At 37.2% G+C, this 22,329-nt stretch overlaps 1 protein-coding gene across 7 annotated transcripts in view; it reads right to left on the reverse strand.

Annotated features, from left to right (window-relative positions):
- Positions 1 to 22,329, reverse strand: part of PTPRZ1 (protein tyrosine phosphatase receptor type Z1) — a 143,923-nt gene that overhangs the window by 26,755 nt on the left and 94,839 nt on the right. For 4 of the 7 annotated variants that reach the window (XM_074870174.1, XM_074870171.1, XM_074870172.1 and 1 more), the window contains exons 10-13: positions 21,555 to 21,681; positions 14,775 to 14,818; positions 8,597 to 12,164; positions 4,767 to 4,911 (exon numbers count right to left, since the gene is read on the reverse strand). In XM_074870174.1, the coding sequence (XP_074726275.1) occupies positions 4,767 to 4,911; positions 8,597 to 12,164; positions 14,775 to 14,818; positions 21,555 to 21,681 (3,884 nt within the window). The remainder of the gene's footprint in view (positions 1 to 4,766; positions 4,912 to 8,596; positions 12,165 to 14,774; positions 14,819 to 21,554; positions 21,682 to 22,329) is intronic. The other 3 variants (XM_074870176.1, XM_074870175.1, XM_074870173.1) reach the window with 2 other exon arrangements.

Raw genomic sequence — 22,329 nt, forward strand, 5'->3', positions numbered from 1 at the left:
TATGGAGATAGTGCTAAGCCACTGAATTAATTAGAGTGTTTGTATCTGTACAGGAAGGTATGCAGCAGCAGCTCTTCAGTTTAACAGGATCTGAATGAACACTTAAATGTGAACTACTTGGGACAAGACTATGCCTCAGACTGGAGGACACTTTCTCTGGCATGCAAGTCCTTGGACCTTGGCCGAGGATATGTGCTGCCTACTTCTCCCCTGGGGCAGGGACTACTCAGAGCTTGACTGGGATTGTCAGCGAAGTGCTGAGCGTGTGTGAGTGTGCACACGTGCAGGGTGTTCACTGCTTGTGTCAGCTGAGGAAGGGAGTTGAACCCCGGAAGTCAGAGGCATCTGAGACAGGATGGGTTTGCACATCCACTGCTCGCCCAGAATGGTCTTAGAGGCACGACTGCTTCTTTCTCTGAGAATTTCAGGGTCTTTGTGCTCACAGGATATCTGCCAGTAGGTATTCTCAAACACTTATTAGAATTTATTTTTAAATGTTTCCAATCATTTAAAGATCTGATGGATCCAAAGGATCTTTAAATGGATCCTCAGTGAATCCAACAATTCCAATTATTCCATTTTCAAATGGTTCCAATTAATTTTTAAGTGCTTGTCAGCTGAAATTTCATTTTTAAAATTTTATTAACACATTTATAATTTGACGTCACATGGTTGACAAGTTTTTCCTTCATGAATGGATGAGTGTGGTCTTTGTAAATTTAAATACGTTTATAGTGTGTCTCTGCATGTGCGAGTTTAACTATCCTTACAGAGGGTTCTCAACTCAGTTCCCATAAAGCTAACACAGGACTCAACATATCAGTTCAGGTCATGGATAAGAAAATGAACATTCTCTGACAGTTGTGTTTCAAAGACACAGGGTGGTAGAGGAAAGCTAAAATTTAAATGACTACTCAGGGTTCTGTCTGTCATTGGGTTGGTCATTTTTGAAGCATTGCTGTCATGTTACTTCTAGGAGACTTCATGTCAGTTAGTTGATATTCAGTATGTCTACAGATGCAAATGTAGCTGGAACTGCATTAGCAGTTTGCTGGTCACATTATTAGAGATAGTGTCTTACTGAGATTCACATATATTTGTTGAAAAATAATCTTAAATGGTACAACTCCCACTGACAACTGTTACAATTTTACTACTTTCCAAGCTCTTATGATAACCATTATAAAAATTGGCCTGCACAACTAGCCTGACATTTCTTCCTATACATATTTCATCAAGTTTATTTTCATTCATCACTTCTATGAACTGTTCCAAAACAGTACATATAAGCAATTCCAGTTTATTATATGTCGGCACAGAGAAACTTTCAATTTAAGTCACCTTAACAGATATGGTTAATTCAGCAATATAGGAATGATGAAGCCATCTAGAAATGAAAATAAGAGAGCAAGGAGATTCAAATATCCCTGCTGCATATCTGCTGCAAGGAGTCAATCAAGTAGATAGATACTGAGAGAGATGGATAGACACTAGATTTGGACAGACAATTCTCTCTAAAGCTGCAAAAAATCTATCCGGACAACAAGGCCGCTAAACAGGCAAAAGAATCTTCTCCTTGTTTATTCCACTGTAATCTTAATCATGCTGAAGAAATGAAAGGAAAATGACATTGCTTGAAAATTGTTTGAATTACAAAAGATTCAATAGACAGAACTAGCGTAGTTCAAAATTGCGTATTTTCCTACCGGCAATTAGACAATCTTTAGACAATATTGCCATTAAAAGTTTTCATCCCTGTCAGAGAAATGAATATTTTATCACAGAAAGCTTGAAGTTGTGCCTAATGAGATAGTGAAGAGATTGGGGAATTTCCTCTAGTGCTGATTAACAATTTCATGTAAAAAAAAAAACAATCCAAACCCAAACAACAGATGGTACAGAATTATTTTTCTAATACAAGTCATTCAAGTGAAGAACAAAATAATTTTGCCTTTTTTTTTAACCTTGAGGAACTAGAACTTGTTGCTCTTGGTAGTTATTTGTTTTTAAACCAAATAACACAAGTTTTCCATACTAAATACACCTTTTGCATATTCAAATTAGGAGGTAATAGCAGAAACAACTCAAAGCACTATTCACTCAAATACCCAGCTAGGATATACCAATGCAATTTTTTGAGTACCATTGCCAAAGGAATATAGAATAACTTCTTGCAAACCTAAACTTTTTATGAACTTTAATAAGTGAAAATAATTGGCCCACATTAAAAAAAAGCATTATAAAAAGAAACACTGACCGCTTACATCAATTATTTAAAAACCCCCTAAATCTAACAATAAAAGTTCCTATCAACTTTATAATAATATTTTCCAGGCTTAATAAAAACTGCATAGCAATGAAGTTCTGATTTTTCCCAGGCTTTAAAAAGAAATGAGGGTCTTAGCAGCTTTGAAAGAGGGCCACAAAGTCCTACCTACAATACGTACTCTTTATGTTTCATTCCTCTGAAATAAGAAACATGTCACTGGTGTTATCATAATGCCAAGAAAATTTTCTTGAGGATTAACAAAAAAAGAGCTCCATATTTTATTTTGTAGTACATAAGAAATACAGAAAAGATTAAATTCAAGTCAAGAAGATATTACTGCTAAAGGGATTTTTGTTTTATTTTGAAAGACCTATGTTACAGAATTGTTCATTCCCAGAGAAAGAATACAAAATGAACACAATGTTATTTGACAAAAACAAGCTTGTAACGTGCAGGATTACTAGAACTGCACTGTACAATCTGGGTCTTAAAATGGATGGTGTTCTTTGGCAAATAGAAGAGATTTCACATACTAGTTAGCATCAGGGATAGTAAGATGAATATGAATGTTGATGTCATGTAACATGAAAGACAGGAAAAGGTTCTCAGTATGAAAGTGGTTCGCTGGAAATCCTGTGATGGACAGTTTAATTATCCAACTAGACATAAACTAAGAAATGAGTTGTGCGATTCTTAAGGCAATTAACTACTTCTTTGGAAGGAAGAAATCTATATGAAAATTCAGTGCTCAAAAGTGTCTTTAATCAAGCTGAAGGCTGTCTGGCTCGCTAGCACACTTGACTGGAACAAAGGAAGCTGAAACTCAATTTCTTAAGCCTAGTCTGTTCAGGGATGGGTTGTACTCTGTCACCATGTGGGACATACCCTGCTGGGCCGATAGAAAACCAGTGTCAGGAGACTAGAAGAAAAGTCAGTAAGCACAACCCTGACATCACGGCCTAGAGATTACAGTAGTCAGTAGCTTGGAAAGGGCAGTCTGGGGTCTAGTTCCTGGTTCTTCATCGCTTTTATACATTTTAGATTAAGCAGGATTGAGTAGCGAAAAAAAAAAGAAGAAACAAGCACTGGAAGCATCTGTGAGATGTTTAGTCCTGCCTTCCCCCTTGTTCGTAGAGGTTCTGGAAGAGCAAGGTCCTGTTTCTTGCTGCCAGTTTACGTGTTAGCACTGCAGAAGCACTAACAGGATCAGATGCCTGACAATCACCAAATGGCAAGAATCTCCATGGCAGGAAGCTTTTGCAACTTAGTTCCCTCTTCTGGACCACCACTGTGTTTCCTCTCTGGCAACCTGCACACTCAAGAAGGTGTTAGGGCTGTGCATGAACTATGAGCCCTATGAGAGCTTAAGCAGACATGTCCCTAGGAAGACTCTCTGGCTTTATCTAGAACCAATGAAACAGAGCCAAAGGCTTAAGCACTGCCACATACTGTCACATGGCTAACTAGACTCCTGGTATGCTTTTAGCTCAGGCCAACTTGCATTATTTTGTATGACACTTGACACAGTTTGGGGTTGGCACAGGGCACAGACCATCCCCAGTAGGCGATGTGAATGTAGCCACTCCGTTTTTTTCCCCCTGTGAGGGAAGAGACTTAAGCTGTGTGGAAGACAGCTGTGCCATGCCAGCTGGTCTGCTTTATTTCACAGTATAGATACAGTCTTTTGCCCTCACTGCTTATGTTATCATGACTTCTTATAGCTATCATATCTCTTTAGCCTAATATTTTTTTCTGTCTTATCAGTTTAACAAATCACACAGAAACATGCCCATGAGGGAACCTGAGCATGTGTGCACACATGAAATGCATCCTTAGCTACCTGCTGAATGGTTTGCAAGGCTAGGGGGTAAATCTTGTTTTGGCAGAATCACAAAGTAGAACAACCTTTTAATCACAGCACATTGTAAGAGCTACTCAGTAAATGATCTTAAAGCATTTATACTGTTACACTATAATTAAACTATCCCATTTCTGTCTTGCACACAATGTCAGCTACAGCACACTCCTACAGTCCTATATGAATTGCTTATTCACATTGTCCTGTTGATCATAGATTCTAATCCTAAATTGACAACTACCTTTTCTAACTGTTAAAAGATTAGAAAGATAGGAAACAAACCATATCATCCTATTTATTTTTCTTCCTCCTCCTGTTCTTCCCAGTGCTCTGTTAAGTCACTTGACCTCTAGGCATTAATTATCACAAGTAATTGTTTACTAAAATCTCTCAACATGGAAATAAACTATTTGCAATGGTTTCATCCTCTGCAACCAAAAAGAACTGTAGTTAAGCATTTCGGAGAGAAACCACCCTATTTTGCCAGCTTTATGTCACTGCAGCACTGGAAACAATACAAAGACAGTGAGAGACAAGATCCAGTCTCCCTCCTGTAAACCAGCTCAATAATGTCAATCACATTTTTCAAATCAGAGCTCTTTAGAACTGAAAAAAAAAAACAACCAAAAAACAACTTACCTCCAGTATATGAGAATACCCACAAGAATCACTAGACAGATAAAAGTCAGGGCTGATACGACCACAAGTGGTATAACTGTCTTCTTCTCTGATTCCAGACTCTCAGCTAGACCGATACGAGACTCATGGCTACTATTACTTGCCTCTGCAGTCAGAGAAAATTGAAACAGTCCATGTTTAAATTCTGAGAAATGCACAGCACAAGTGAATGTGTCTTATGAGCCTACTTAAAACCACTTACCTCTATTTTTTACTAGGTACTGCAGAAAGTGCATATATTTGCAAACCAGCTTACAGAAAATAAGCAGAAGAGGGTAAAGCAAAGTGTTCAAGCTTATGTGATTCAGCCTTCCAGCAGTGGAGACATCTCTTTGTAAGAATAGCAGATTGTTGTTAAAATATAGGAGAAGAATGTTTTTTATTTTCATCTGTTTATTAGCTGAAAGCCAACTGAGTTAAGGAATCTGAATATATAAAATGGGAATGGGTAAAGAACATTTTTATATTAAACTGTCTCTCATATAATGCAAATCACTTCTCTGGCTAATATTTTAACAGGAAAATTTTTTTACAATAGTCCCTGTGTGCTTGCTGCATTGCAGTTAAGCCTTCAGTATTTTAATACCCATTCTGTAACTTGCTTTACAGCTATATCCTCCTTCCCTTGAATCCAATTGCAGTACTTCCTCCCCCAACTATACTGGAGCCAGAATTAAATTTCCTACCTCCACCTACATCTTTACAGGTGATCAAAATATTATTTAGATATTGTCTAGATTTCACGTTTCTGTTAGCCTTGTAATGCCGGGTGACAGAAATATTTGGGCATAGGAATGTGTATGAAGATTAAAACAATGAATTTCATAATCTCATTAAATAAGGGAGCACAATGGTAGACAAGACCAATCCTGCGTTTTTAACTTTCGTCATAATTCAAGAAGTAAACAGTTTAAAACTGTGATTTTGACAAAAAATGACTGATTCTTTTCAATCTGTGCAGTTTACTGTGATCTGTGACCATTATATGAATTAAAACACAGAAATAACCACTTTTGCATTTGCTAGAATTGTAGCCCTAGATTTTCTAAGAATGTTTTCTACTTTTGTGAACAGTCCAAATTCAATGAATGTTCTGCATGGGAGCAGATTTTGCTGTCTAGAAATCAGCTGCACTTCACTGGGATTTCAAGGGACCAATTCTACATGAATAAAAATCTTTCTGACAAAAGGGAGGAGGGAATGGAGTTGGATCTGAAAAAAAAGACAACAAATCACACGTGCTAAATAGGATGTCAAAAACCAAATAGCTTCACACAGTACAGATTTCAAGGCAGCTCTCTGATTGCTTTTATTTTCTTGAGTTTAGGGACTTTCAGGGCTTTATATGCAGAAAGGTTTAGGCTCTGACCTTGCAGATATTTTCTTGGTTTTATTTCAAAGTACTCTAACACCCAAATCAATCACTACTCTTTAAATCCTGTAGCTCAGTGGCCAAAGCGATTGCAGGCACAAGTTGCTTCTGAAAAATCTGTCCCTCAGTTTCTGGTGAGTAGGCTAAAATCAGAATTTTCTACTGATTTAAGAAGAAACTATGGGTATGCACAAGAGATCAGAATATAATCCCTTTGAAGCACTCACACTTGCTTATCCAACTCTGGACTAATTCACAGAGTAAAACCCAGTCTTATCTGTGTGATGACAGGGTTCCTGCAAGCTGCATGACCAAACCCTATTAGGATTCTTTCTATGAGGAATGAAAAGCAGGCTTCTCCTGTAATGGGGTGTTTCTTGGCCATCGCTCTAATGATGGCAGCTGAAAAGGTGGTCTCATCTATAGTAGATTCCATCACTTCTTAATAATTGATGTGTTTGGATCCTCTGCATATTTGTTTATATTAATTTCTCTTACAGTTTTTCAACTGAAGTTGAAAGGTTTAGGTAGCCATAGAGGTCTTACGGAGAAAGCCCTAGTTCAGAACAAGCATAAATATGCATTAACAACTACAAAGATGGGGAAAAGTTTAAACGACAATTTTTTCTGTAACGGTCACAAGAAGATATTTCATCAGTTTCTGGTGAATTCACTGCAATGCATAAACAAATTCTCAGCTGAGAGGGTTTTTTGTTTGGTTTGGTTTTGTTTCATTTCTTTATAATTTAATTAAGCAAAGATGTCTTTGATTTACAGGAGACTATGTTAGACATGCTCACATTGAATTTCCAGTTTATTAAAAGACAATATGTGGCATCATTTATTGGAAAGAATAATGTACATGAAATGATACTGTATAGTGTCTTTCAATGATATCTAGAAGACAAACTCTAAGTCTGTTGTACTACTATTACTACTACTCCAGGAATGTATAATCCCTTCTGAGTTACTATCAGTAACAATTCAAATAACACCCATTATGTAAACTATAAATCTCTTATGGTAACACTCATTCACATTAGTAACATAAATTCTGAAATACTGATGTTCTTTTTGCTGATTTTTAAAGCAATGTTATGCATTTTACACAATGTGGTAACTACTTACCTACTAATTCACTTATTGATTCAGTTTTATAATACCTACCTTGTTAGGACTCCTACTAATTTCAGTATGTTTTCTATTTTATTTTATTTTCTATTTTTCACATTCTACTAGCCCTAGCTACACAGAGTATCAGTTTATTACCTTTTCGTATTAGTATTCTGTTGCTCATGAGTAATACGACCTCATGTGATTTAACTGTGTACTTGTAGCACTGGGCTGAAAATTTCCCAAGCCTTGTGGATTCCATTTCTTAGTGGGTTTAGCTGAATAATACTGCCCTCTACAGATGCTGTGAGTACTTAATGGAAGTTCAGTTTATTTTCTAAAATACCAATTTAACCTTGCTTGCTGTTTTTTTGTTTTCTTTTCAAACACCATAGATTGTTTCTGATTTTACTCATGGCTCTTCAATAGTCTAGCAAGAGGCAATGCAAATTATGTGTCTGAATATTTCAGGTATTCCACAATGCATTTTTAAATACAAAAGAAATGCTTTATCAGGTTTTTATCTATGTGAGGTTCAGTTTTGCCTTCTGACCTTATCCTTGGAATCACAGATCACAAATACTCTCACTGACTTTAAGAGGACTACATAGGAAAACAGCACTAAATATAAGCAGGTACAGGAGAATCTGGCTCTAAGTATTTTGGAAATATGCAAATCTGGCACAAAAAGTCTGCATCTCACTGAAATTTGAAGGTGGCATACAGAGTAAGAATGCAAATGAATGTTTTTATGAGTTAAGATGAATCAGAATCAAACTGAAGCATCTTATTCCTTGCTCAATACATCTTAGAAAAAACAAAAAAACCCACAAGGAGGAAATGTGCTGCTGTAAGTTAAAAACCAGAATCTCAGAGGTATGTTTCCTCTGGCAGAGGCATGGTTTCCTCTGGTGTATTTCCATAAGGGCAGCACTTATATTTGTACAGAGAACTTACATCCTTCAAACCTTTAAAACTAAAATTAAACAATTAACATTGAAACAAATTCTGATTTTAGATTATGCATCACCCAACTTCTGCTGACAGTACACATCTATCCAAAAGCAGAGCATGAGTCTTTTTACTGAAGAATATCTCAGGTGCAGTTTTAAGTAGCCAGAAGTAGCATTCACAAGATAGCCAGCTCAGCATGCACCCCCTGTTCCCCAATGCTTCCTTAATCACACCCACTGGCACTGTGATATTCTCCTTTTATTATATGTAGATAAACCTTCTCATTCTCTATGGCACAAAAGTATCCCCTCACAGCTTTCCACGGCATTCATTAGACTTATCCATAACTAACCTGCCTCAGAGATGTTGAATACTGATGAGTGATCACTAGTAACAGATGAGGTTGATGACTGTGATGATCCAGGAGTTAATTCTGAGTTACCTGCTTCAACTGCCCCTTCAGTGTCTCTCTCATTAAGGTCAGGAAAACTGAAATCTGTTGAAGTTTCGTTATCATTAAGGCTATCTGAGGTACCTTGGCCAGAACCACTTTCTTCATCACTTGTAAAAACAGCCCAAGACTTAGACTCTGATGTGTTTTGCAACTGGACACTAGCAGTCTGAATGTGGTTCTCCAAAACTGTTGATTCGTTGTGCTTCTTAGGTATCACACTTGCTGTCAAAGTTGGTACGGATGTATAATTATGTCTGTCCATGGCATGGTTTATCTGACTGTCTGATGCAGCAGTTGAAATTTTCTCTTCTTCTTCGGGTTTCTCAGAATGTGAGCTTATAATTAGGTTACTCTGATCCTTGTTATTGTTTACCTTTGTATTTTCTTCCTCTACTACCATATCCTGAGCTTCTCTATGGGAAGTGCATGAGATACAGTTACTTACAGGGAAGCCATCATCATATTCATCGTAGTCATCCTCAACTACAGAAGGCCACAAATCGGTACTGGACATGATACTGGGAGACAACCCAGAGGATTCTCTAGAAGGAACCAGCAACCTACTCAAACTTACAGGGATCTCACTTTTGGCAGGAACAGCCGTAACAGAAATATGTACATTTGGTAAAGGAAGAGTGTGATGAATGGACACGTCAGAATCAGAAACAACTGCAGGCATATGTACAGGATCAAAACCAAATGTAGAACTTGAAGAGACACTGGCAGCCTCACTTCTTTCAAAAACACTTGAAGAGATATGACTGTCTGCAGGAGTAGCTACATGTGATAATGTATCACCTATTAGGAAAGGAGTTGTTACAGCATTCACTGCTTGGGGGGGAAAGGCATTTGTACTTTCTAAACTGGTCAGCTGTAATGAAACATCACTACTGTACAATGAAGGCATAACCTGCTGAACATCTTCACTGTTAAACAAACTGGATGAAACATATTCCTCACTTGCATAAGAAACAGGTAAACCTTGAAGTGACGCTGTGGGCTTACTAAAAGTGTTTGGCAACGTATCAGCAACAGAAGGTGCAGATGTAGAATGCAGCATGGTTTCAGTTGTAGCAGAACCTGGTGCCATTTGATGCAATATTTGGTCAAATGTAGAACTATCTTTATGAACCCTGGAGCTTTCAGCCAATATTGGATCACTAGGCACAACTGCAGCTGTGTTAAGCAGAGTGCCATCACCAGAAGATTGGAAGGAGGACTGCGGTAATGCTTCATTATTTAATGTAGTTGAGGTCTCATAAAAGTACGGCTGAGTCGAGGATAACATTTTGCTATAAGCAGGGGCAGAGAGAGCTTGATCTGAGCTTGCACTAAGCATAGGTTTAAGCAAAGTGTCATCAAAGGCCGGAGTTGTAACATGCAAAGGCTGAACGGAAAGGTGATTTTCTGTAAGTTTACTAATATCATGATCGAATATCTTAGTAGTGGGAAAAGCAAGAGAGACTGGAAGGATTCCCTTTGTGCTAGAAACAGGAAGTGGGCTTTCTTGCAGAGACGTATTCTGCTTAATTACATCATTATTAGAAACAGATGTAGAAAGTTCAGGTATCCCTTTACTTTCAGCACTGGAAGCCATTTCACTTAAAGAAGAGGAAATTTTCAGTTCTCTCTCATCTCCATATATAACATCACCTTTTTGAAGCATCTTATTAACATTACTAAACCCAGATGATTCATATGTAATTTCATCTACAGAATCAGAGGAAGAAACGTTAAGTACCGTCAAAGTATCTGTATCAGGCAAAAGGGACTCACTACCAGAATATGCTTCAGACCAATCCATATCACTAGATAGAGAGCGCGTAGGCTGTAGCAAAGTATCAGCTTGTGACATTACAGAAGAAGGTTTATGCACCAGTACATTGTTATAGCTGCTAAATAAAGGATCTTGACGAAATACGTCAACAGAATCATGCACAAATTCTGCGGAGTCATAGGAAACAGTAAAGCTTTGGAGGGAGCCCACATTACTAGACAAAGCATAAGGAAGTTCAGACATTGTAGATAGTACATGCATATTTAAATCACTGCTGGATGGTTCAACTTGAGAAAATATGTGAGTTCTATTATGACCAAATATCAGTGTCTCTGAAGCAGCATGAGTACTCTGATGTGACACCACATCAGCATATTGAGCAAGGCTTGGCTGTATTAATGTATCACCCTCTGCCAATGTCAAAGAAGCATGCAGGGACACCTTATCACTTGCAACAGCTGGAGTAGCACTTTGTGGAAACATCTGAGAAACTGTATACAAACGGTGAAACATTTTACTACTTGAGGAAGCAGAGGAAAATGTAAGCAAAGGTACATCATCATAGGAAGACAGGGTGGGTTCAAATGACACATCAACACTGGGAAATACAGGTGTAGCATGCAAGGTCACATCACTATCTGATGTAGCAGGGGTAGTGTCGAGCATCTGAGAGTCAAACAATAAAGGGGTGACTAGAGGAAACACTTCACTACTGTAGGAAGGTTGAAGAGGTATCTCACCATTATAGACTGGTTGAGTTGTCTGAGAGAGTACCTCACTGGCAGCAGAAGCAGAACCATATTCTCCAGAGCTTGAAGAGACAGAGTGAGGTGATAATTCAGCAGAGGAGAAAGCAAAGGTAGAATAATGTGGCAATTCTAAATCCGCATCTGAGGTGTCTTGTGAAATCACAGGGCTGCTGGAATAGGGCACTGTTGCTGGCTTTAATCCCTCTACATCAGTGTAACTGGTCTGAGACAATTGCCTGCTATCCGATGTATCAACAGATTGAGTTGTCAGATCTGTAGCATTATGAAACCATAAATTTCCATCAGTGGAAGAAGTATGCTTTGTAGGCTCATCAGAGCTTGAGGGTGCTACACCTTCTGAAACATACTTAATGGAGCTTTGGGAAAGAAGATCATTCATGCTTATATCTGGGCTTCCTGAAGGAAGGGTGTCTTCTTGGGAGGTCTCCTCTGTAATCAGCTGTGCTGAAGAAGTGGTAAGAACTGAACTCCAAAAGTCATCAGATTTCTGATGAGGTTTAAAAGGAGACAGTAAGAAGTCTTCGTCACTATGGCCAGTAGTGGTTATTCTTGTTGGTTCAGTGCCTGAAGAAAGGTATATGTATTCTTCTTCTACGCCTTTGGTGGAGTCAATGAGTTGAGGAGGAATTCCAGTAATTGCTCGGGATTCCAAAAAAGGATCTTCCTCTTCGTCAGAAATTTCACTAACAGGTGGAGAAGTAGGGTAATAAACTGCTTTGAAAACATCCTTACCATGCAATTCTTCTCTTGTTAAGTATCTATTTGCTTTAGCTGCACTGGGTTTTGTCCCCATTTTTTCTTGACTGTAGCTGGATGTAGTCACCTGGAAAGCTTTCCTCATTTGGTTTATTGTACTGACAGTGCTAGGAATCACTGCAGTTTCTTCATCCACCTCTGTTTCCTTTTCATCAACTTCATCCTTTGAAAAAATATCATAGCCAAAGACAATTAAAAACGTTTATAGACACTGTACACAAACGAAAACCAAAACTGCAATAATACATTTTCCGGGCTCCATAAAAATAAGAGAGGAAAAACAGGACAACACTTGAGGAGACTGTTGGTCTTAAAGCAAAATATTTAGCTGCAAGAACATGTATCCTTCTCTCTGGAAAATATTACTTATTTGCAATACAAACAAGAAAATCCTCTGTTACAACTTCTTAAATATTGTGTTACTTTTACTCTGTTTGAGAAACAAAATCCACTCATAGTATTTATTTACTTCATTAAAAAGCTCTACCTCTTTCCTAATAAAATGCAACTGTATATGCAGTACACATCAATGAAAAAATGGTTTTGCTATCAGAATGTCTTAAGAGATTTGCACAAATATCCTGATGTTAATTAAATTGTCATTGTAACAGAATTTGTAAAATATATTTATGACCTGTCCTTAAATCCGCTGAATCTTCAGTTTTCTGGAAAAGATTTCAGGATGATCCACATGAGTGTAACAGTTTCCCAAGTGTTTTGAGTGATACCACGTAGTCCTTGTTATGACCCTTAGTTTGCTGAACATGAGTAATGATACTTTGTGAAAAATCTGTGTTAGAGTTTTGACTTTTAAGGACAGATCCAAAAAGAAAAAAACAAAAAATTACATCCCTAAATTCAATCAGGATTTAGGCCGTCCTTGAGGATCTAAGTTCAAATCTTTTCGTCTCCTCTCCAACTTTCCCTGCTCCAAATCAAAAAACCTAATGTGGAAGCATCTAACTTGCTCAGCATTTTCGTTTTGACCAAGACACAGCAGCGCTCACAGCTCTGTGCTGTGCCACCATCTAGAAATGCACCAGAACAAACCTGTCTGAGCACAACTCTGCAAACTAGATTGAGGGGAACCTTCAGTTTCTGAAGGGACTTGATCTGATAGGCACACATAGTCCTAAGAGGCACCAGCAGGACAGAGCCTCTTCAAAATACAGTTGGCAACCTCTTTCTTTTGAAGATCTGGCTTGGTGATGTGGTGGCAATACCCACCTGTTTTTATTCAAAAGCATGATGTTGAGAGAAAACACACAAAAGATAGGAGACTGGGACACAGATATTAGTCTAAGAAATCCTCAGTTTCCACTATATTTTAGGCTGAGTAGATCTCCCACTCCTGCACTGAAGTGAACAGGGCACAGCAGAGAGAAGAATGTAAAATCAACAGCCTTGGAAAGAAAGTGCCCAAGATGAAGCACTGACGAATAAATATCAAGTGGGGCACCCAGCTAATAAGAATTGTTAGCTTTTATCCAGCCTCCCCAGAGTGGGGGCTTTAACCACTAGGCTAGAGCCATGCTTCACACTGCAGTCCCTTTTTTGTACCAGGAACCTCTAGTGCACTCACACAATATACAGTACCTCAGACATGACTCTCAGGTTTAGATTTCATTCCAAGGGCTAAACACCTAAAATGTAGGGACAGCAACACCTAGACTGTGTGTCCTCAAACCTCGACTGGACTGGACGGGCCCTTGTTTCTGAAAAACTACTTTCTGTATGGCAATGTCTGTGCTTTTAAACTTTCTTGGTTCAAGTAAAAATAAATTGCCGTTCACTGGCACTCACTTACTGTCCTGACAGACACAATACAATAATCTAGATACGTAGCTCACATCAACAGAAAAATAACTGTATTACTGGTTATTCAGTGTCCACAAGCACAAGAGAGGGTAAACAGATAGACAGGGAAGCACAGGCTGTCTATTTAACTAACAAGGACTTGCCACTCAGTGAGAATATTGTGGTCATAGACTGAAAATATAAAATAAAAATTCTGAGGGATTACTTGATACAAATGTAGGTCTTACTGAAGGAACTGTCCATGTTGTAAAATTGGTATTAGTGACTGTTAAAAACCTCACTGTGGTATTTTCACCTCTCTCCTTGACGGGACACCGGAAACCTGGTCACCAAATATGAAGTCTGCAGAGTTTATCATAAAAACATCCAAAATTGTGTAAAATAGAGTTATACTGTAAAGTTTAACTTGAGTTCAAGAAAAGTAAATGACTCTCCAAGAATTTTGGAATGACTGTTAAATTCAGCTGATAGCAGACACACATGAATCTCACTCTTCAGCACAACTACCTTCCTCCCTACTTTAGTTTACTATATGCTAAGACCATTATAAGCAAGTCCAAGTCAGATTTCTCTTCAAACAAACTAAAAAGCCTAACACTGGGTGACAGCTTTGATTATGTTAAATAAACAATTTTGTCAGACTTCACTTGGAGGTGAAAGTAACTTGGTGCCCCATTTTCAAAAATATTTAGGCATATCCTGAGATATCCCTTACTTCTCTGTGTATCTCCAGCCCCAGAGAACTAAATAGTGAGGTATCTCCAGAGTTATCTATGAAGAAATCTAGCTGAAAGAGAAGGCTGTATGTATATGAATATATATGTTTGTATATATAAATGCAGATAATATGTTCAGTTGGTGACACAGTTTTGTAAATTTTCAAAGAATACCCTTTCAATTTAAGTTGAAATCTATGTAGTTGAAATACTCTCTTAAAAATGAATGAATGCTATACCTCATATTCTTCAGTTTCATTCAGTTCAGGAATGAGATCAGCCTCTATAAAACAAAAATACACAGCATATCATCCAACATTTTAAATTCACAGAATTATAATTCTGCAAGGACTCAACTGATTAGTTAATATGTTTATTGAGACCCAGTCTAAGATGTTTTGTAGGATTGTGTTTGGAGAAGTGGCCTACCACCTGGGTTGAGGACTAGCTCTAAGGGTAGCAATGCTCATCGAGACAGGACATGTTCAGACACAACAGATTTGCCTGGCTCTAATTTGATACTGCAGCACATGTTGGATCTGCACTGAGGAACCACATTCTGGCCAGGGAGAATCAAGTTTATGAGCATGTTTTCTGAGAAAGTACAGTTTAATGCAGAAATACAGAAGAGAGAAAAAAGATAAGTCTGGGAATCAACTATTTCTCTACATTTAATCTGAAAGCCCTGAAGATATTCTTGTAAAATGATCTGTTCTATAATTTTCATGCAGCAAATTCCTCTTTTCTGCGCCCAGGCTTGGAGTTAGGTACCAGCACAACAGCCATGCTATCATATTCAGCATGCAGGAGGCTGCCTGCCTCCATCAGGGCAGACCAAGGAGACCCAGCCTTCCTAGAGTCCAGTGCTTAAGGTCTTTTTCAAACTCCCACTTCACTTGATTTAATGTAAGGACATGAACCCAGTTGTACCACATGCCACAAAAAGTCCCTAATAAACAGGTACTCGGCGCTCTGTGAAGAACTACATTAAAGGCTTTTGAGGCCTCCCCACTTTTCATAAATAAGTAACAGCTGAAGCAGTATCAAGAAATTAATTTCCTACAGCACAGATGAAAATTCTTCTCTCTAAGTTTAGAGAGTTTAGTCTCTCACCTTCTTTCTCTGTCTTTTTGGCCAAATCCAATATCGTACTTCTGATGATGGAGAGGCTTCAAAACAGGTTGCAAGAAACCTACAAATCTCTGGTAGGAACTGGCATAGGTGTCCAGTGATGAAATCTAATACCCCTTCCACAGCATTAACTCATCTTACTGCTCTGTTTGTCCACAGAAATATCCATTCCCTTTCTGAATCTGCCTAAGGCTTTCTCCTAAGCAATGTTCTAGCACTCTGTCTGTACGTCAGTGCTAGCATGTGTTCTGAGGGCTGATCTGCACTAAGGGATAATGCCAGTCTCAATCTGGGGAGTGGTTCTAACAACAGCGTCACAGAGAGTGCCACATCTGCATTTCTTCCACAATTCCCAAATGAAGTTTCCTCAATACACTAGATGTCATCTTTATACTTCTCCTCTCTGCAAAGTCAGATGGGAATCTATGACTTAATTTGTATTCTCTTTGATCTGTCCGTATCTACCTTTCAAAACAAATTGAGACACTTATTATATGCAACATACACTAGATAAAGTTTATCAAACTAACAAGCTTATACAGTTTCATTTGTAGATTATAGCATGCAAAAAACTTTTGACTAAACAATGCTGCACAAAATCTTCATAAATTGTTCTTCTGTAACAAACATTTATAAATTACCAAGTACTGAATTAACCTTTCATTAACAAGATAGAGAAAAATTCTTACCTCTGACTCCTGGAAGCCTAGGAGGCTCCGGGACAGGGTGGGGAGGGGAGCAGAGGGGAGGAAAGGGTGGAGGAGATAATGATATTCCCTGGCTTCTCAATGATATAAATCAAATATGGTAGACAGTAGTTTGAAAGTCTTCCTACAGTAGACCCATACCATGTATTATGTAATCAATAGAATTATCTGAAAAATGTTTTTAGTACAGAGAAAGTCTATCCATTCTTTCTGTGGTCACTATTCTTGAGTTGATCTTTAATCAGATTCAATCAGAAAAATAAAACGTGCTAATTGTGCTAGAGTATACAGTAGGGTATGTGCTCTCAAATTCCACCAGCAGAAATCTGTAGTTTCTTGCTGTTGTCTCCATGGAGTGGCATTAACATACATATATAAAAAATGTATATATTAAGAACACTAAATCTTCAGGCATTTTACAAACCCTATTTATATTTAGTTGGTCACAGAAAATGTATTTGTCAAAAGCATTAGACACACACTTACAGAAGCTCTGTTAATCCTGTGGCTGAGTTTTTTATTTGATGGGAGACTACAGAAATCTGCTAAGATCCCAAACCAAGGAGAAGAACCGCACCCTCCAAAAAACAACCCATTGATGTAGGTTGATGAACAAGCTTGTTTATTTTTTCTGGAACCACATATTGATTATTCTATAGCTTACATTTTAAAATAAAATAATTAAATCATTAGTTAGAAAGTTTTGTAGAGGTCTTTTCACAGTTCATTTTAATGACAGATGAAGAAATGATAGAACAAAGACAAAAAAGGTAACTATTTCCCTATATTTATGTTCAATGCAAATCTTTTTAAAAGCCTCGATCTGATTTGTAATTGTAGAATAATGCGCACAACATAAACTGTTTTCATTTCTGTACTGTCTTATGTAATAAACACCATGGTAAGAACAAAAGTAAAGCCTGTTTCTTCTGATTGAATTAGTTTTCAGTTTCTACATTTATCAGTACAAAATTAGAAAAAAGCATCTCCTAAATGAAACATTTAAGATATGCTTAGTGGTTTTTGGGACAAAAATCATGAAGACAAGTTACAAAGAAATTGCATAGTTAGACCGTCACAAAGCATTGCTGACAGCATGAGCTGTTGTGCAGGAGATGGCATTTGAGAGCCATATCCCAGCATGGGTTTTTTTGATAAACACCAATCAAAGTCTACACAAAGGAAGATGAGAGGAGAGATATAGTCTTATTTTTCATTTCCTGTGTCAGCAAAAGCACGTAACATCGATATTAACTACACAACAAACTACTGCAGAACTTTCAGAGCTATACAGATGTTATCTAGAAACTCAAAGCACACATTTAGATAGTCATTCAAAATCCAATTCTAATAGCAAACAAAAAATTGGAAAATAAAGGTTGGATTTTTATCAAAGCTGACTAAATCATGTGCATGATTCCCTTAATTTTCAATGGAGGTTGTGCATCTACATCATGTAGGGAATCTGGTGAGCTTTACTAAATGGAAACTAACTGGAAACAATTTTAATGTTCACACATGCTATATCACAAGATGAAAGGCTGCCATTCTGAACAGTTTAGGAAAAACCCAAAGAGCAGAGGTCTTAACTATGATCATTTGCCCAATGTCATATCAGAGCTCCTGAAGCTTCCACAAACTGAGGCAGAGAGCACGCCCTGAAAGAGGTCCTCCCTCTTACTGATGAGAACAAGAGGGTTTAAATCTGGTCTGTGGATCACCCAGAGCCTGCAGAGCCCTCACTAACCACATATGGGAGGCACCCACACAGGGTGGGGAGAAGGCATGAGAAACACCCTCTCCTGCAAGCATCTCAAAAAGAAAAGGCTAAAACAATGGTTGTGAGTTTTTTGAACACCAGATTTATATTGCACAGTGTACTGAAACTGCCCTCATTAAAAGCGGAATTCTTCCCGGAAAAGGGCCCATCTAATGCTTCTGCATGATTTTTAGCTCTTAGCTCTTTACAGGAAGATAACTTATCTGGAGGTGACTGCAAAGAATTTAATCTTAATTCAACTGTCTTACTTAGAGTAATTCTTGCAAATGAAAGTTTTAGCTTATGCTTTATGTGAATCAATTCTATTTCATGTCTTCATGGTGAAGATAACTTTTCTTTCATAAATTCACAAGCAGGAGCTCCAAGAAATCCCCTTTTGCCTCAAGATCTATAAAGCAGATCACAAAACCAATTTGATGTTATAGTTGTAACCAGCAAGTTTATCTGAACAAATCTTTCTCATTAGATATCTACATTCTCATATCTCTGTTGTCTAATATTTGCAATATTAAAATATTAAATATACAAATATTTTCAATATTTGCAACAGTTAATTCAGATGTAAATAATTAGTAAAAGTAAGTATGCAAATAAACATTAATATTAGGAATGAATGGAAGTTTTTTTCATATTTTAGAATTATATCCAGGGTTGAGACAGCACCTAGAAAACTTATTTATAGAGCAATGTGCACTTACAGGAATCATACTAATTACATGGGAGAGATTTTCCCCTGAATTTTCCTTATCCAATGCTTTCAGATGTGCTGCTGTGGAAGTGTCAAAAGAAGACAAAGACATTTAATAACTTTGTGTCCATTTCAGATAGGAAGCATCCCAAAGAAACAATTTTTCTGAAACACGCAAAATATTAATTTTGGTATTTCATTTTTATTTATAAATTTCTCTCTCTTTTAATTTTGGGTTTTTTTTGAGTTTAAAATATCCTTGAAATGCTTAATTTGACCTGAAATAATCTTCCTCAATTTTGAAGCTTTTAGAAAACTAAAATAAAAACCTTAGGCAGACCTGAAGCTATTGCAAATTTTCAGAACTGCCTGAAATTTGAAAAAAAACCCAGGTGTTTATACAGTTCTGATAGGCAGATTATTTAACTCTCCTCTTTACAATGCTTTATTTAAAACCAAGAAAACACAGGATAAGAATATACTTATATACATTAATTTGTTTTAATGCAACATTAAGGAGACATATTTAAATGTTCAAATGACAGAAAACACAAAAATACCATTTTCGTAGTTACACTAACCTGTTCATATTTTATACAGACACATCTTTACATTGTTATGCTTTCTAGGTGTCCTTCCATTACATTTTCTCATTTCTTTAACAAAAAGAAATGAGTGGTGTTTCTGTGTGAAAAGGCATGAGAATATCAGACCTTCACTCAGAACTGCTAAATATAACATTTATTGCACCAAATTCTCATCTGAGAATACAAATCTCAGAGAGATTTCTGATGATATACTGGAAGATGAAATTAGTTTTTTAGTGTGTATTTCCAATGTAAGGCCCTCTTTCTTCTACTGAGATGAATGCAAAGCCACTGCTTTTTTTGCATGACTTCAACAGAAAACACACCAGTGATGCCATGATCAGTGGCTGTATCTACACCACTGGCTAGCTGCAGACTACCGAACACCCCATTGCCCTCTCACTGAGTTTGTTCCCCAGCAGTATGTGCTTGCAACTCAGGTGCACTGTGCAGTGCTGCCTGCAGTGCTGGCTCCGTGGTTACCCAGCCCCTGCGCTCCCACCTCCCTCCTGCCTCTGCATCCACCCTTCCTTCCAACAGGAGCCACAGCACATAGCAGAGTGGTATGTAACTTGTCCTTAAAGCAGGGATACAACAGGAGTAGTAGGGCAGTTTAGTCTATGGATACTGCCTACATTGGATTTTGTTTTGCAATGTCTATTTTCAGAGTTTAAAGTTGTGATGGCAGCACGGCACTGACTTGATTTGTTGAACTATTGTTTAATAATGACAACACTATGCTGCTTATTTGTCATTCCATGTAGAAATGGATGTGGGGGTATGTAGATGAACTCTCATCTGAGAAAATTCTTCAAACACAAAACCAGCAAATTCTGGAAAGGAAGTGGAGGAAATAGTATCTAAGAGGTAGATAAAGGATAAACAGAAAAGTGGAATGTCAGGCAGAATATCAGAACCTTGTTGTGGACTTGTCAGAAAACTGAAGAGGAATAGGAAAATTCTGGTAGATATTAGCATAGGACTCCAAAAAATGCATTCTTCTTAATACACTGTGTTTGAAAGACAAGTTAAATGTTTATTGAAAATTTTTATGTACTGTACCTGAACCTGTGTCCCCCTCCTTCAGACAAAAACGCACTGTTATAAGCCTATTACCATTATTAGTTCATAATTCATGTGATAGAGACTGTTAAGAATCATATTCTTTCCCGGTGTAAAGGAATGTGGTTCCCTTGAAATGAAAAATTGACCTATTTTCCCAAGTACATCACAACATTGCTAAGAACTTTGCTGTAGCTAAACAGACTTAATGAAGTGTAAAACTGCACTTACAGAATCCATAAATAAACAATAAGAATCCAGGCCTTTAGATAAAAAATGGTTTCTTGGATGATCAGAAAATCTTTGATTTTTTTCCTATGATTAGTAACAGGGTTCTTAATTAAAAACACAGCTCTCACTCACTTTGATAAGAACTGGGTCTGATGCTAAAACTTCCACTGAATTTGAGGAATTATTAAGGACAAGATCAAGCTTCATGCTATAGTTTCAAATTATTTCATATTTACCAGCAGGCAGAAGAATTAAATCTGGCTGTGAAATCAGTAAGATTTGGTTGTTAGGCCTTTTGATTTTTTGCGAGGCAGCATTAAGAAGCAAGGGAATTCCATCGCCACAAGTCCCTTTGAAATCAAACTCCAAGTAATCATAAGAAATCAAATTTCAAAATCAATTGATACATATTTATAAGTCATAAATTTGGTTTGTATTACTTGTTTCCTTAATACTTTGGCTGTATGAATTAATTTTGGGATGATGTTTGAGCCATAGAGAAATAATACCAAACACGGTTTTATTTCCCTACATTATATTGCTGAATGATACACTTGTGAGATTTGAAATCAGGAAGGTGTTTTTCAGAATATTCTTAAGAGTTAAAAAAATTAATATGCAGTCTTTCATAGGTAATGTTTACAAGGAATGGAGAATTACATCATGTAAAATATCAGTAGCAAAGAACATGCTGAAGGTTAACTGCAGCGATTTTGAAATTTCATTTTAGCATACTTTGATAGCCACGCATTTTAACTGGTTTGCAAACAAACTACTTCTTCAAGTACAGATTTTCAGCTATAAGTGATCACTAAGCTCAAAAGACCACTTACCTGGGTCCTCTAAAGGCATATCAACAATGACTTGGTCACTGTATTTTCCATATAGACCATTAGAGCAAACAGCAACTATCTGAAGAACATAACTTGTATTGGGCAGCAGATTATTTAGAATAGCCCCCTAAAAGAAAAAACATGTTTAATCATTTACTTACAAGTAAGTAGCAAATATGTGAAAATGTTAATTTTTTCATAACACATTTTTCATATGAACTATAAAGCTCCTTTCTTCTAGGCCTCTAATGTTTGTTTTTTATATTTTATGCCACAATTGTTTTTCAGTCAACTTTAAAGAAAATCTTGTGAATTTTTACATGGAAGACACCAAACTACGTAATTATTTAATGATGAACACTAGTTTAGATAACACTATCTCTGATAAGTTATGAGTCTTTAAAGAGGTTTAGAGGACCAGATCACATTAGGAAAACAGCATGAAGCTGTAATCAGTAACTTAGTATTTATAGCAATATGATTGTACTGAATCTTATTAGTTGCTTGTGTAGGTCATTCTTTGCACACCAGTGAGCAATAAAGCACAGATCACTATTAATTGACTAAGCGTTTTATGGCTAAGGAGTTCTAAGATTGACACGGTCATAAACTTTCAGGGATAGTATAGCCAAATCAGAACAGTAATCCGCAAAAGCTTCATCTCTTCTGGGCAAGAGACGCTTTTTTTTTTTTTTTAATTGTCTTTGTGGCTTCACAGTCAAAAAATGAAGTACAGCTTCTGTGAGCTGCAGCCAAAGAAGTAATTTTTCATTGA

Source organism: Strix uralensis, chromosome 5 (assembly GCF_047716275.1).
Source record: "Strix uralensis isolate ZFMK-TIS-50842 chromosome 5, bStrUra1, whole genome shotgun sequence".
Taxonomy (NCBI): Eukaryota; Metazoa; Chordata; class Aves; order Strigiformes; family Strigidae; genus Strix; species Strix uralensis.